This window comes from Nicotiana tomentosiformis, chromosome 6 (genome assembly GCF_000390325.3).
Source record: "Nicotiana tomentosiformis chromosome 6, ASM39032v3, whole genome shotgun sequence".
NCBI lineage: Eukaryota > Viridiplantae > Streptophyta > Magnoliopsida > Solanales > Solanaceae > Nicotiana > Nicotiana tomentosiformis.
Window position 1 is genome coordinate 125,326,121 of NC_090817.1, and position 16,613 is coordinate 125,342,733.

Below are 16,613 nucleotides of genomic sequence, written 5' to 3' on the forward strand. Positions count from 1 at the left end.
TTTTAGAGGCCATATCGGCTCAATCTAAAGAGCCTAAGGGCCAATACACTTAGAGTTCGAGATTTTGTTCTCACTCAATTCGGATATAAGAGTTCCACTATTCCGAGCTCAAATAAAACTGACTTAAGGGGATTCATCATTATTTGATATAAAACCTTAAGGGGTTTGTTACTGTGAGTTCGAAACTTACTCGGACTCGGCTATAAAAACAGTACAATTACGGCTTCGATCAAGCTATCCGAAATACAAATCCCGAACATATTGTTGAGCTCGGGGACTCGCCCTCGCTTAACTAAAAAACCTAAGGGTTTGTTCTACTCTGAGTTCGAGCTATTGCTCACTCGATTATAGAGGCTACAACAACTCGATTGCAACAAAGTTTTCACAAGGCAAAGGCAAAACAGAATTTATCATAAATCAGAAATCAGAGACGAAACGGAAAGAAAAGGAATCTTTCATATATGCAAAGTATTTACAAAGACCACACAGGGTCTTACACAAAAAACAAAAGGAGAAAAATCCTAAGTGCCTAGTCCGCCTCAGGAGCCGCATCTTCGGGAGCTTCATCTTCATCTCCTCCACTCTAGGATCCACTCGCAGAGTCTTCATCATCGGAAAGCAAAGCTCCGGCCTTGTCCTCCAAAACCTTCACACTCTCGATATCAGTCGTGAAGTCGAAGCCACGAGCATGTACCTCCTCAAGAGTCTCTATTCGAGACTGGCGCCTAGCATGCTCGGCAACACGGGACAATCTAGCCTCAGCAGCGTCAGAAATTTCCTTTGCCCGAGTGTTAGCAGCTTCAGCGTTGGCTCGGTAGGAGGCCACAAGTGCCTCTTCCTCGGATGTGGCCCTTGCAAGCTCAGCGGCCAACCGAGTCTCGAGCTCTTCAACCTTCTAGGCTCGGGCCAAGTTCTCCTCCTCCACACTTTGGAGTTGACACTCAACCGAAGACAGTTGGGCCCGAACTGCATCTTTCTCCGAGAAGAGACAGTCCATGTTCTGCTTCCACCCCAAAGTCTCTGCCTCTTTCATCTTGGCCTCCTCACAAAGCTGCTCAACTAATTCGGCCTTCTGCTGAACCTACAGGATCAAAGTGTTAGTCGCCAATATCAAGTTAATACATAACAAGCTCCCAAAAATTTACATTACCCGTTCAATGAGCTCGGTCTGATCTTGATGAGCTCTTGTCAGCTCGGCTCGAATACTCTTGATCTCCTCTTCTTTTTGCATATAGAGGAGTTTGAGGGTGTCTCTCTCCTCCATAAGCTTTTTGAGATCAGCCTCACATCGGGCCAGCTCAGCTCGGTATTTGGAGGACGCTTCTCGATGGAGCACCGTAGCCTGTACAGAAAGGAAGGAAATCAGACTTAGAGAAATAAGAACAAACGCAAACATGGTAACATGGGCTAAAACTCACTTGGTTCAGAAGTCGCTGAGCCTCATCAAAAATGAGTGATGCATCCAGGTCGGGAACATCATCGACCCCTGCGAAGCAGCCGCAAAATATATCATCCCATTCGGGGGCCGTCCCCACATCGGGGGTCCCCATGGACCGAGCATCCCGAAATTGCCCCTTAGAGAACGTGGGGCCGGGTGGAGAATCATCAATGTTAATTTCCCCGAGCGAGTCACTTGGGGCATTCTTCTCTCTTTGAAGGGCCTCAAAACTAGACCCTTCGGGCACACCCGGCGGTTGCTCATCACGATAGGAGGCATCATCAACACCCGATGACTCGGGGACTCTGCTCGGACATTCCTCCGAGATCACCTCGATCTGCGGCTAAACCTCCTCGACCGTCACTGGCTCAGCAGTTCTCGAAGCTTCGATGCCTCCCCGCTTCTGAGCCACCAGCAGGCAGTCGGCATCTTCTCTCTCCTCGTATTCATCTCGTAGTGTTTGGACTACATCGGCAGACAGAGCAACGGGAACAGTCTTCGACTTTCGAGCCTTGCTTTTCCTGGGCTTTGGAGTATCTGGAGGCGAGGCCCTTCTCCTTTTCTTGTCTTTGGTCGGCTTTAGGACCTCCTCTTCCCCGGGGGGAGGCGACCTCATGACGACATTGTCTCCAAGACCTGTATGAGAAGAAATCAAGTTAAAAAGAAGTATTTCACATAAAAGCATCAAACACGGACATGGGAACTTACCATGATTTTTGGCCTCCAATCGATCCTTGGTCAAATCGCGCCACGAGCGCTCAACATACGAAGAGGTTGAAACCAGTTGTCAAACCCAACCTGCAAGGACCGGGACTACACCAGGAAACTAGGGGGAAGCTGCACCATAAAGAAGAATATAGATGAGAAGAGGTAAAGGAAACATAACAAGTAATCAAATGTTATACGTGAGGTTCTACTTACACTTCATGTTCCATTCTTCGGGGAATGACATCTTCTCGGTGGGGATTAAGTCGGAGGTCCTGACTCGAACAAACCGGCCCATCCATCCTCAGTCCTTGTCCTCGTCTATGCTCGAGAACAGCACCTTCGTGGCCTGGCGCTGAAGCCTTATCAGTTCGCCCTGATAAAGACGTGGACTGTATAGCCTAATGAGATGATAGAGGGTGGAAGACATCCCCTCGACCTTGCTCGAGAAGAATCTGAGCAAAATGACAATGCGCCTAAAAGAGGGGTAGATCTGGCCTAGGATTACCCGGTATTGGCGACAGAAGTCGATTATGACAGGATCGATGGAACCAAGTGTGAAAGGTTAAGTATATACACTTAAGAACCATTTCACATGAGTGGTGATGTACTCCTCAGAGGTAGGAATCACCACCTCTTTATTCTCCCAGTGGCAGTCTTTTTTCACCTGCTCTAGATCGCCTTCGGATATCGAACAGATGTATCTAGACATGGGCTCGCATCGGCCAGGAACCAAAGAGGGTTTTTCGACTTAAAAGTCGGAAGTAAGTTCACATGGCCTGGGGAAGCACTCTTCGATATGTGGCTCCACCAATGTTTGTCACCGGCCAGCCGCAGATGATGAGGCCTTTTCCTCTTGAGGAGCGGTCTTTGATGTATTTTTCCATTGCTATATGAGGTTTAAGGAAGGAGAAGGCGGAATTTGTTGTTTAATAAGAGATTGGCAAACGGAAACCGGCAAAGTTGATGAACTTGAAGAGAATAGAAGAGCTTTTGAAGATTAGAAGAAGTTTGAAAGTAAAGTTTGAGAAGATTATGAAGGTGGTCTATTTATAATAGCCACTTTGATGGTTTGAAAGCACTGGTGGCCGACCATCAATCGGCGTTAATTAATGACCTTGGGAACTGTGCAGACACGATGCTTCAATCGCTTATGTCACGATATTGATGTCATAATTGATCGAGGTATTAAATCGAAGTCTCAAATTCGTTTCTTCTCGTTACACTCTAAAAAATGAGGGGACTATCTGTATACGGTCAAAATCGGTCATACCCGATTTTGTTGGCAGGGGAGTTGCCCCGAGGGTAACCTCATAATAGATCGGGCTCGAGCTCGAAGATAGAACATCAAGCCTGGAGATCGAAGTATTTATTGAGATCGAGGCCAGCAACAATCAAGATCAAGCATGACTGACGTTGAGTAAGGCGTAATAACGGAATGGCGAGATATCAGTAACCGGTCGAAGATCACGGCGAAAATCCCGGAACATATCAAATCAAAGCGGTTATTAGTGTCAATCATAGGATCTACTTTCGTTATTAGAGTTGTACCTTATTTAAGATTCCTCTATTATATAAAGAGGGATCCCATTTACTTATAAGGAGAAGAATCATTATTCACTGATAAGAATATATATATACGCTACTTTCTTTATGTTACTTACTGTTCATCGTTGTTTGTTCCATCATCTACTCTTCTTATTAACTAACCTCGAGACTATATCGAATCGAGGTCAAGGCATTGTTTGCAGACCGGTTTGATTTATTTTATTGTCCAACTTATCTATTTAATTCGTTGTTTATCAATTGGTACTGAGTTAAATCATATATCCTTAAAACCACAATATAAGCTTAATTGTTACTCAATTTTTAGGGTAAATAGATAGACAATTGTATAAAAGGCTGCGTATCTAATACTTGAGCTTGCTAATTTTCTTATAGGCGAGTTTTGAGAGTTGTTGTAGATTGGTCTTTCATTGATGCCCATAATATTTTACTGATATTTAGCTCAAGAGAGGTGTCTCTGATTCCTTCATGAGAAATGAGCTGGATTCATTTAAGTGCTCCATGCCCGAAATTCAGGGAGTGCTCCATGATCCATGCTTTATTGAAGAAAGGGGCATCACTCAAATTGTCTCCCATTATGTTGTATTTTCCACTCAAATTTTCGTGCTCCATGCTTTATTAAAGAAAGGAGCAGGACTCAAATTGTCTCCCATTATGTTGTGTTTCCCTTCCATTTTGAATCTCCTGACTTACTGCAATCATTTCTATTATATCGTTTCACTTTGTTTTGGATCTCCTGAATTATTTTTTCAACGATTTATTCTTTGCTTCTCACAGCTTGCACCTTTTAAATCTAAAGGAGATTAGATTTGACCAAAAAGATATTTCCATAAAGAAGCTCTTCACATGGGCTTTTAAATACTATAAGGAATTGCTTTTGGATCGTTTTCTCTATGTGCTATTCAAGAACCCATAATTGACTTTCCATAATTTTTGTCTATCAAAGACCACTCTTCAATCATTCTTTCTTGTAGTTTTTCAACCTGATTTTCTTTCCTTCTTCACTAGACCAATTTATTTGCTTCTTAAAATATTTTATGTTATCTCCTTCTAATAAAATATTCCTTCCTTTGTGAAAGACTTTTCCTTCTATGGTATCTCAAGACTTTAGTGCTCTATTTGATTGTGATAGTAAAATAATACTAGTGACCCACGTCACATCCTTTTGCCCATTTGAATATTTTCTCAATTCATCCCTCCTTTATGCTTTCCAGATTCTATCTTGGTTGATGTGCCCATTCAGTCTTGCTAGATTAGCGGCAGAATTCTCCTCCTCATCTTCATTGCTTTTATTTCTATGATGATTTCATAAAAGCTTCTTTTTCATATTTGTCCGGGTCTTCATCAAAATAATCCTTCTTTGTAAATGTCTTCATTCCTGTTTTGTCCAAGTCCTTACACAACTGAAAAACCTATATAAAATAAATTTACCATAAGTAAATGTTCTTTGATTAGGATATATTGATTTGATATCATCAAAATCTGTATGTGAAACCTTGAGGCTAACAATCTTTCCCTTTTTAATGATGGCAAACCACTGGGTACAAAGCATAAAAAATTAATCAAAGAATTAATTAAAGCGCAATAAAAGAATATATCAGATAAACTAGTTACTTCCCTGAAATGTTGAGCTTTCTCTCCCTTACTTTAAGAGTTCCTTGGTCGTACTCCCCCTGTCTTCATGCATCTTGTCTATAAATATTACAAGTAAAGTTTTGTATATACTCCCCCTGTCTTCATGCATCTTGTCTATAAACTTTGCAAGTAAAGTTTTGTATTATATCTTCCCCCCCCCCCTTGTCATCATCAAAAGGGCGGAAACATCTTGAAGAAATTATGTAAGCAAGTATCCATAATCACAATATACAAAAAATTAATCGAAAACATAGTATAGTCATTTGAATAAAACGTAGAAAAAATTTAAAAACTCACGAGACACTTGTTTTTAAAAAAAAATATCATTTAGCATATAAGAAGATGTAATTGCACATAGTCACTTGAAAATCACTAGATGGTTTAAAAAGATTAAGAAACTTTTGATATCCTCAAATGTTAAAGTTTCAAAAATTTTGAACAAAAGCTTAAGACACTTAGAAAGACTACAACGTATTAATTGCATATAGGAGTCAAGAAATGGTCATGTATTCATATTACCAAGAAAAAAAAGAATATGGGATCATTCTTATGAAACCCATTTTCTTTTTACTAGTGTAGAGTAGATCTCCATGAAATGACTATTTGAATATCTCCTTTAATTAACTATCCTTCACACATGATCATGAGAACTATATTCTAAAGGATTCATCACTCAGCAAGAATTCATATAATCTTGCTTATCCAGTCTTAGAACCATTTTCAAGCATAAAATAAGTCATTAGTAACAAGTGATTCATCTCTGACTTTCAGGTCAACTTTTCTTTTCTCAATGTAAGAAAATATTTGCACACTGCAATAGCTTCACATGGAGAAATATTCACTCTTGGCTAGATGAGCCTATTGAACCTTACACTTATCTTTTTCATGACATGAGAATATTAAAAATCTCCAAGCCAATATTTCTATTTCAGTCCACTTTATTGCCTACAAGGTTTACATCTGAGAATATCCTACTAGATCAAATCAATTAGTTCTTGCATATAATAAGCCATAATTTAGAAGTCAACCGAAAATCTTTTGAAATGCAATAGAGAGTCGGTCATACCTTGATACTTTATTCGATCGGTGGACTTACTAATTTTCTCTTTACTTCACATTATTTGAAATGTGAAGATAAAGGTTAATTCTCCATCATACTTAAAGCTTGTCATGCTTTTAGTTAGTATTAACTAAATATGCTCTTAAATGCATAGTTAAAAAAATAATTGTCAAATGATAATCATGAAATTCTTTTAAATAATAACGAGTCTTGATCACAAAAAAAAATGTGGTTCAAAAACTTTTAACTCCAGAGAAAGGCGATAGAACAAAGTTCTGCTATTTTTAAACCATTTAAAAAATATTTCAACAACCATACAGAGATAATTTATAAAATTTGTAATGTGCACATGAAAAATAATATTCTAACAAAATTCTCCATGAAGAAACAAACCTTCTTGTTGTGAAACCTTGGGCTACAAGTTTACCCTTAATTTTCACAATCTTACCAATCTCGTCAAGCTTCTTGTTGGATATCCATGATTGCAGCTCCTTTGCTTGATAATAGATTTTCACACTTTTTATTCTTTCAGCTTTGTTCAACAGATCTTGCATAGCTAGAATCCATCATTCATCGCTCAATGCTTCTTCGTATCTGTCTAGTTCAACTAGCATGGATGTATCATTATCCGTTTATTGCTAGCCATCCACTGAAAGTTCTCCATCCTTATTCATAAATTTCTTAGAAAAGTATTATTGTAAAGAAAGCGCGCATGTTGAGATTTCTCTACAATTAATAGTCTGAATTTCATAAGATCGAAAGTAGTAATGAATAAGGAATATACCAAGAGTCCTACTAAGACAGTTGCAACCAAAGGGAATAAGATAACAAAAAATTAATTTTTCTTCCTTCCCAAAGCTTAGACAGAATTTCATTCATGATAAGATCCAATAAAAAAATATTAAATCACATATAAGCCAATAATAACAATTTATGCAAAAATGATGCTTTCTTTTCAATTCTGCATTCAATTCAGACGCCAAACTAAATATATGAGAAATCATGTATGACGCAAAAAAATGTCAAACAAATACTATAACTCACATCTATGATCAAATGCATCATTTTCTTATTAAGGAATATAACCTAGGCAAAAACATCAATAGAAGCATACACATGTACCTTCTAAACTTTTAAGTCATAGGAATGGTCAAGTATCTCCACATGTGCATAAGTTATTTGCCTTAAGGTTAAACATCCTTCTTGAATTTGAAAGAAGTATTGATACTCTCACCAAGAGAATGAATATCAAAAGTAATTCTCAAAAAAAAATTCTTAAGCACATGACGGCATAAAAAGTGTATGTATGCTTGTTTATCCTAATGTTAATACAAATGACATGGTTCATGCAAGACATACATTCGTGCTATTTAAAATCTCTAAGTCAGGGATAAAAATAATACCAAATAAAATTATAAAATAATGCAGCTAGTTAGCTCAAGCAATATATACTTATCATATTACACTTAAAAAAATAACTATATACGCATCACCTTATAATTCATTAAAAGAAACTTGGATAAACTTTAATGATACCAGTTACTCAAGTTTTACCAGCACGTGTAATGGTTCCTTCATCCTCTATAGAGTATGTGTAAACTTTGAAGCATCTTTAAGCATGTTCCTGGACCAGCCGTTATGCAAATATCATTTATTCCTTTTTATGGCTGGACTTAGAATTCCTGCAAAATAAATTAATTTATTTTTGGTACCCAAATCTTTTTGGGTCCTTGAGGGTTAGTAGCTGGTGTAATTGGAGATGCATATATCTGTTTAACTCTCCAAACATATTTTGATCTACCATAATTTTTTGCATAATTGCATGCAAATACTTTATGTCCAAAATTACCACAGTAGTGGCATGTAATACGAGAAGAATAATATTTACCTGCAGCTGCCTTATTAGTTGACTTGGAACTTTCCTCAGTCAACTTGTTCAAGGTAGGATGTTTACCAGTAGATCCTTTTCAGTCGACTGATAGCTGTTAAGCCAAGGAGACGAATTTGATCGATCAAAGTAGTGGCTGGGGGATTTGTGCAAGCTGCTTATATGTTTGCGAAGCTCAAAATTTTCTTCTTGAAGTAAGTTGTTCTCCAACTGATATTCTTCAAGCTGAATATCCCAGTCTTTCTTTTTCATTTCCCAACTTGTTATATTCTTCAAGTTGGATCTCCCAATCTTTCTTCTCGTGTATCAGCTTGTTATATTCTTCAAGTTGGATCTCATAATTTTTTTTCTCATGTATCAACTTGTTATATGCTTCAAGTTGGATCTCCCAATTCTTCTTCTCTTTCCTCAACTTATTATATTCTTTATGAACTTTCTCAAGATCATTGAGAACCAATTCAATATTTTTCTGCAATTCATCACATTTATCGCAATACGTAATAGAGTAGGACATACCTTGTCAATTTCTCCCATTGCTATGAAACATAGGTTCTTCGTTCTTTTGTGATCGTTTTCTTCTTCAGATTCATTCTCGTCGCTCCAAGTTGAGATTCTATGATTCTTCTTCTTGAAGTTAGGACATTTTAATTTCATATGTCCATGTTTACCACATTCGTAGCAGCATACGTTCTCTTGTTGTTGAACCTCATTCTTGCGGTTCTTTTGACAATTCTGGATGGATTGAGATTTTCTATGTTGCTTCTTTCTACTCTTCTTTTTTTTTCGTCCTAGGTATTACAGCCAGGTCTTCTCGATCTTCACCAACTTCATATTCTTCAAGAGTTGACTTGGATTCAATTTCCTTAACTTTGTTGGTGTCCTTATGGATATTTTTCAATATATCCCATATATCTTTAGCAGTCTCACAAGTGGATATATTCTTATATTCTTCTTCACTAATCGCACAATAAAGCATGTTGATTGCTCTAGCGTTTGTTCGTATAATATCCAACTGTTCTCTTGTGTAGTCAAATAAGGATTCCCCTTTTTCAAGCTTCCTTTCATCACTTTTTTTCAGAATAGGTCTAGGTCCATTCTAAATAACTAGCCAGTCTAGATAATCTATTGATTGAACATAAACCTTCATTCTTTCTTTCCAATGGCTATAGTATTGACTATTATAGTATAGTGGCCTTCTTGTTGAGTATCCCTTTTGAAATGCGATTCCAGTAATTTGATGACCTGTCATGAATCTTTTCTCACTTGCTGTTAAGCAAACAAAATAAAGATGTGCGACCTGCTCTGATACCAATTGAAAGTACAAGATGAGGGGTGAATTGTAGCCTGTTAAAAAATTTCTAGTCGACTATAGTATGCACTTAGTCGACCGATGCGGAGACAGACTGTACAATACTATTAGTACTTCGATTCAATCAAATACTAATCTCAACAAACAGTAATTGCTTATAATAATATATGAAAGCAGTAAGGTAAATGACACCAGAAATTTTATATTGGTTTGGAACCAATGTGGTATCCTACTCCAGTCTCCTTGGGTTGCAAGGATGTTATCTCTTGATCTCTTTGTAATATGAGTTGTGTACAACTTGTGTGATTTTCATCACCACCAACGTTTACAAGGTTGGTTTTCACTCACTCACCAACAACGAACAAGGGTTGGTTTTAACACGCTCACCAATAACGCAAAAGGTTAGTTTTTACTCGCTCACCAACAACGACTCTTTGGTTTTCACTCGCTCACCAAAGTAACGAATAATGACACAATCTCTAAGGACACACTGCCTCTCAAATATTTTTCAGTCTTTCTTTACTCTTTTGTGTACACAATAAATCTATTAAAAGTAAATTTCAATACTTGTTATATTTTACTGATATTTGGCTCAAGAGAGGTGCCTCTGATTCCTTTATGAGAGATGAGTTGGATTCACTTAAGTGCTCCATGCCCGAAATCCAGGGAGTGCTCCATGCTCCATGCTTTATTGAAGAGAGGGGCAGCACTCAAATTGTCTCCCATTATGTTGTATTTCCCACTCAAATTTTCGTGCTCCATGCTTTATTAAAGAAAGGAGCAGGACTCAAATTGTCTCCCATTATGTTATGTTTTCCTTCCATTTTGAATCTCCTGACTTACTGCAATCATGTTTATTATATCGTTTCACTTTGTTTTGGATCTCCTGAATTACTTTTCCAACGATTTATTCTTTGCTTCTCACAAGCTTGCACCTTTTAAATCTAAAGGAGATTAGATTTGACCAAAAAGATATTTTCATAAAGAAGCTCTTCACATGGGCTTTTAAATACTATAAGGAATTGCTTTTGGATCTTTTTCTCCATATGCTATTCAAGAACCCATTATTGACTTTCCATAATTCTTGTCTATCAAAGACCATTCTTCAATTATCCTTTCTTGTAGTTTTTCAACGTGATTTTCTTTCCTTCTTCACTAGACCAATTTATTTGCTTCTTAAATTATTCCATGCTATCTTCTTCTAATAAAATATTTCTTCCTTTGTGAAAGGCGTTTCCTTCTATGGTATCTCAAGACTTTTGTACTCTATTTGATTGTGATAGTAAAATAATACTAGTGACCCACGTCACATCCTTTTGCCCATTTGAATATTTTCTCAATTCATCCCTCCTTTATGCTTTCGAGATTCCATCTTGGTTGATGTGCCCATTCAGTCTTGCTAGATTAGTGACATAATTCTCCTTCTCATCTTCATTCCTTTTATTTCTATGATGATTTCATAAAACTTCTTTTCCATATTTGTCCGGGTCTTCATTAAAATAATCCTTCTTTGTAAATGTCTTCATTCATGTTTTGTCCAAGTCCTTACACAACTAACAAACCTGTATAAAATAAATTTATCATAAGTAAATGTTCTTTGATTAAGATATGTTGGTTTGATATCATCAAAATCTGTATGTGAAACCTTAGGGCTAACAAAATATTCAATAACAATGATAAAATAATAAAATTACATAAAATAAATATTGCTAATTAATAAGCCATAATAAAAATTAACATAATCTAAAAATACTATATAGGTCATGCTAAAATAAGTATAGCTAATAAGTACTAATATTAATTACATAACTAAGCACTAAAAAAAAAAGATAAACTAAGTTATGCATTTTCATTATAAACCAATATAAAACTAAAATAATTATCTAACACTATTGTCATTCCTAGTATTGAATTGAATTTTTTTTGTTAGCATTAGTATTGATTTGAACTTTGTTTGAGTTACTACATTTATGGGCTTTAAAATTTATTTATCATTCAAGAATGTTAAGTCTAAACTTGAAATAATACGTTGAAAGATAAAACCGTGAAAAAGTTTAAGAAATATTTATAAATTACATTACAATAAATATTTATATGTATAAAATATTTTTTAAAATTATATAAATGTACTATCGGGTTAGTTTGGTTTAGGTTTGACTTTTTTTAGTTAAAACCAAACCAAACCAATTATGGTCGTATTTTATTTTTCAATACCAAACCAAATCAAACCAAACTACATCGGATTTTTTTTCCGATTTGACTCGGATTATGCTGCGGTTTATCGATTTTCTTTGTATACCCCTAATATTTACTGCAGCAGAATTTTGTGTTTGATTGTTTGTTGTATCAAAAAATAAAAAATCACGTTAGATGATGATTAGCTCATCGATTGGACGTAGTGACATTAGGGTAGAAAAAACATCAGGTAGTTGTTGCTACAACTTTGGAGCTTCGAGTATGAAGTTAGTTTTGTCAAAGCTTAACTTCAGATGTCACTAAAATTCAACAAAAAATGTTACATAAATATGACACTTTTTAGGGTGGTCTATAACTTTTAGTCTCACACTTGTCTTATAGGCAGAACTTTAAGGTCAGAAGTTAAAAGTATTGCGGGTGGGGTAAGTGATGAGCAAACTTTTTGAACTTGAAGTTCTAGCATGAGGCAAGTGGCGATAAAAATTCAAGATCATCCACTTTGAGGGCTAATAGTGGTTATAACACTGTCTACAAGTAAAATATTTTGGAAAAACTGGCCACTCGATTAAATTGAATTTTCATAAACTTGTATCGACTATATACATGGGTGTATACAAAGGATACATCATGTATTATTTGTTCGCGCAACGAATACATCTAAGGCGGAATACAGAAATACAGATAAATAAAATATTCTTATTAAGAGTCAAAATCAATACCTTCACTAACTAAACATGGCTTTAACTAACTAAGCTACGAGAGCTTGTTGCTCTCTTGTTTCAATTCAAAATAATTAATCTCTAATTTTATAGATTTTTTATAAGATTCAATCTAGCTACGAATAGTAAATACAGTATAAATATTTGATGTGTCACGTAATTTTTCTAATTTTTATTATTTTCACATATTAGAGTAAAAATAGCACGGGCTAGCAAGTTTTCGGACTGATAATTGAAAAATAGCCAGCATTTTTAAAGTCATTAAAAAATAGCCACTATTTTGCTGCAACACGAAAAGTTTCAACATAATATACTGGATATTTCCAGCATATTATGCTGGAACTCCAGCACACGAAAAGTTCCAGCATAATATATTGGAAATTGGAGCACCTGTATATGAACTTCCAACATATTATGCTGGACCAGTATATTACGCTGGAACTCCAGTATATTATGATGGAGTTCCAGTATATTTATACTGGAACTCCATCATAATATACTGGTGTTCCAACGTAATATACTAGAACTCCAGTATATTATGCTGGAAGTTCACATGTAAAAAGTTAGACTCCAGTATATTATGCTGGAATATTTTTCAGATTTTGAACAGTGTTTTCGCTCAGATTATATCTTTACATGAAAAGTGGCTAAAATTTTAATTATTTTTAAAATCATGGCTATTTTTCAATTACCACTTGTAAATCTGACTATTTTTGAATTTCATCCATATTAGAAAGGCCGACCTTCTGAGTTCTGTAAGGGGATCAGGGCCCAAATGTTAACAAGTTTGCATAGGCCCAGTTGAGGAACGGCGAACACATCTTATACCCTAAACTTCAATTCTATATAAGTGAGTGTGTTTTGCATTCAGGAGGGTTTGTTCCTCCGGTTGCCGTCTGAAGAAAATGGTAAGCTTAAGCCATAGTTACACAATCCCTCTTCTTCATTTTGCAATGGTATTGATTTTTTTTTTGTTTGCGGGAAGTGTAGGCTCCAAAGAAGGGTGTAGCAGTAGCATCAAAGAAGAAACCAGCTCAGGCGAAGGTGGTGAATCCACTGTTCGAGAAGCGGCCCAAGCAGTTCGGAATCGGTGGTGCGTTGCCACCAAAGAAGGATCTGACTAGGTTCGTGAAATGGCCTCAGGTGGTTCGTATCCAAAGGAAGAGGAGGATTCTCAAGCAGAGGTTGAAGGTCCCTCCTGCTCTCAACCAGTTCTCCAAAACCCTGGACAAAAACCTCGGTCAGTGTCACTATGCTTTATAACCTAATTTCCTATATTTTTGAAGTGTTTTTCTAATAAGTGCTGTATTTCGTGAACAATTAGTTAAATATTTTTTATTACCTGTCCACTCTATTTGTAGGTGTTCCTCTTGATAATCAAATACTATTGAAATATAGATCATTTTTTGCCTATGGGAATCAATTGCTATTGAAATAAAGATCACTTTTTTCCTATGGAACTGACCTCTATATTCATTACGCTCGATTTGGGCTCATTTCGTTTTAACACCTGTCTTTCGTCGAGCTCTTTTTGCATATAAAAAGTAACTATGAGCTGTTAGCTTTATTCTCCCTCTGTGTGGGTGTGTATGTGTTTAGGGATACATTTCCAGTCTTAATGTCTTAAATACTGCATGTTTTCAGTTTGAACTTTCACCGGAAGTGGTGGCATAATTGGCAAAGAGGAATTATGATAAATGGAGTGTTTTGCACTATAACGTGTTTCCATATAGGCTTGACCTAGCCTCATTGTAAAAGACTGTTGAATGAGTGGGTGTTTGTTCTTGGCTTATGGATTCTTATGATTCCGATAATGTATCTTACTCTCAGAGAGAGTTTACAAACCCCTCAACTTTTGCTATATGAGCAAAATGGAGAACACCTCTGGGCATCACACCCTGACAACTATTAGCTTATTATTGTTTGGTAACCAAGTAGCTGAATGAGCTACTATTGCCTCCATTTGGAATACTTTTAAAAACTTCTTTTTGAGAAGGAGAATCAGTTTAGACATTACCATAATATTTTGTTGGAATTCCTCATCGGATAGTACATATTGTGTATTCTTAGGTCTATACCCTGTGGATGTTGTTTCTTTTGTAAAATGTTAGATTTGACTTGCACCACTTCAAAAAAAGTTAATTGTCATTAACTATTAACTTTTGTTTTCAGCATGTTGAACTTTGCTTTTGAGAAACTACTTTTTCTGGAATGTCTTCCGTTATTATCAAATATACCTTTTTGTAATCATTCTTACAAGGCTAAGCTGTGACATAATACTTGGTCATTATGTGTCTTGCCACTTCTCTAGTATGCCACAATGGAGAATATCATTCATCAGCTCTCTACTCAACCTTTTGTATTGTTTTACTTGCAATGTGGTATTTTATTTCATTGAGACTGAATTGAATTATCTTTATTGCCTTTGTCCATTGAATATGCAGCGACCAACCTGTTCAAGATGCTTCTCAAGTACAGGCCTGAGGACAAAGCTGCAAAGAAGGAGCGTCTTGTGAAAAGGGCTCAAGCTGAAGCTGAAGGAAAAACTCCCGAAACAAAGAAACCCATCATCGTGAAGTATGGTCTTAAGCACATCACATACCTTATTGAGCAGGTTTGTTCTTGTCTTGCAAAGATTCTTTATCTGGCTCATTTTTCTTCTTCTTTAAAGTAAGCTATTTCCCCTTGATATGCTTGCAGAACAAAGCACAACTGGTAGTGATTGCTCATGATGTGGACCCAATTGAGTTAGTTGTCTGGCTTCCTGCTCTATGCAGAAAGATGGAAATTCCTTACTGCATTGTGAAGGGGAAAGCTCGTTTAGGATCGGTGAGCAATCTAAGTATCTTTGTAATCTTAATAATGCTTCATGACATACTGGTCAGATGCAAGCTAACAGTGGAATTTACTGTAAAATTGTCTTCATAATCCTCTTAATTTCGTGTCCAAACTTTTTTTTTCTTGAAATTGCTGGTTTTTATTATTTGAAGGAGTTTAAATCTGGGCTTTGGATTGCAAAATAGGGGAGAGCTTATGAATAATAGCTCTGAAATACTTACAGGTTTTCTGTGGGGTGCCCTACAAATCTAAAAGCCTTAAACAGCAAATGTAAAAATGGCATCATAGTACGAATTTGTTGCAGTTCTAAGTGGATATTTTTTATGCTTCTGAAAAGTAATTTTTGTTCTCTTTTTTGGAGCCAATTTTTGCTTTTCTAGAAGCTAATCCCACTTCTGACTCTTTCGTTCACAAATTCGCCTCCAAATGCCATTATATTTTTGTTTATCATTTTCGTTTACCAATCAAAAACAATGCTTCATGACAGATTAGATACTGATACTTATGCATTGTATACAGATTGTGCATAAGAAAACTGCTTCAGCTCTGTGTTTGACAACAGTGAAGAATGAAGATAAAATGGAGTTCAGCAGAATTTTGGAGGCAATTAAGGTATCTCTATTTATATGACTAGTTTGGTTTGCTTTTTGCCCTAAAGCTATTCCAAGGATATCTCTTGATACTTGTTTGCATTTCCAGGCTAACTTCAATGACAAGTATGAGGAGAACAGGAAGAAGTGGGGTGGTGGTGTCATGGGTTCCAAATCACAGGCCAGGACCAAAGCCAAAGAGAGGGTTCTTGCCAAGGAAGCTGCCCAGAGAATGAACTAATACCTTGCTGTGATATACACTGCAATTGGATTTAGAGAGCTCGGCCTATATTTGTGTTTGGTTCACATGCTTGACAATGTTAGCGATATTAGTTTTGATAAGCTTCTTTGTGTTTGCCTTCTTTTGCAGATTATTGATCTGTGGAAGAAACTTTAAATTGTATCAGAAGTTTTTGTTAGATATTTTGTTGAATTGGGTTTTTATGATAAGAGAGATGGGAAGTTAATCAATTAACTACATTTTTAGGTATTGCTTTGCTTATTGCGAAGTGGATTTTGTTCCAATTTTTTTCCGAACATGCTAATAGTCCTTAAATGGCGGTAAAGAGAGTAAACTTTAAAATGTTCTTATGTATAGACTTATCTTCCTATACAATTTTTCAGAGTTTTCAGTATGATTTTTCTTAGTCACCTCTCTCTAAAAACCTT

The 16,613-nt window shown here is 36.2% G+C and overlaps 1 protein-coding gene across 1 annotated transcript; it reads left to right on the forward strand.

Annotated features, from left to right (window-relative positions):
* Positions 1–13,286: 13,286 nt before the first annotated feature.
* On the forward strand, positions 13,287–16,434 carry LOC104089754 (large ribosomal subunit protein eL8y). Its single transcript, XM_009594723.4, has 6 exons — positions 13,287–13,424; positions 13,507–13,756; positions 14,961–15,130; positions 15,217–15,345; positions 15,874–15,966; positions 16,054–16,434. Exons 1-6 carry the CDS (start codon positions 13,422–13,424, stop codon positions 16,183–16,185), a joined length of 777 nt encoding a protein of 258 aa, XP_009593018.1. The 5' UTR covers positions 13,287–13,421; the 3' UTR covers positions 16,186–16,434.
* Positions 16,435–16,613: the final 179 nt, after the last annotated feature.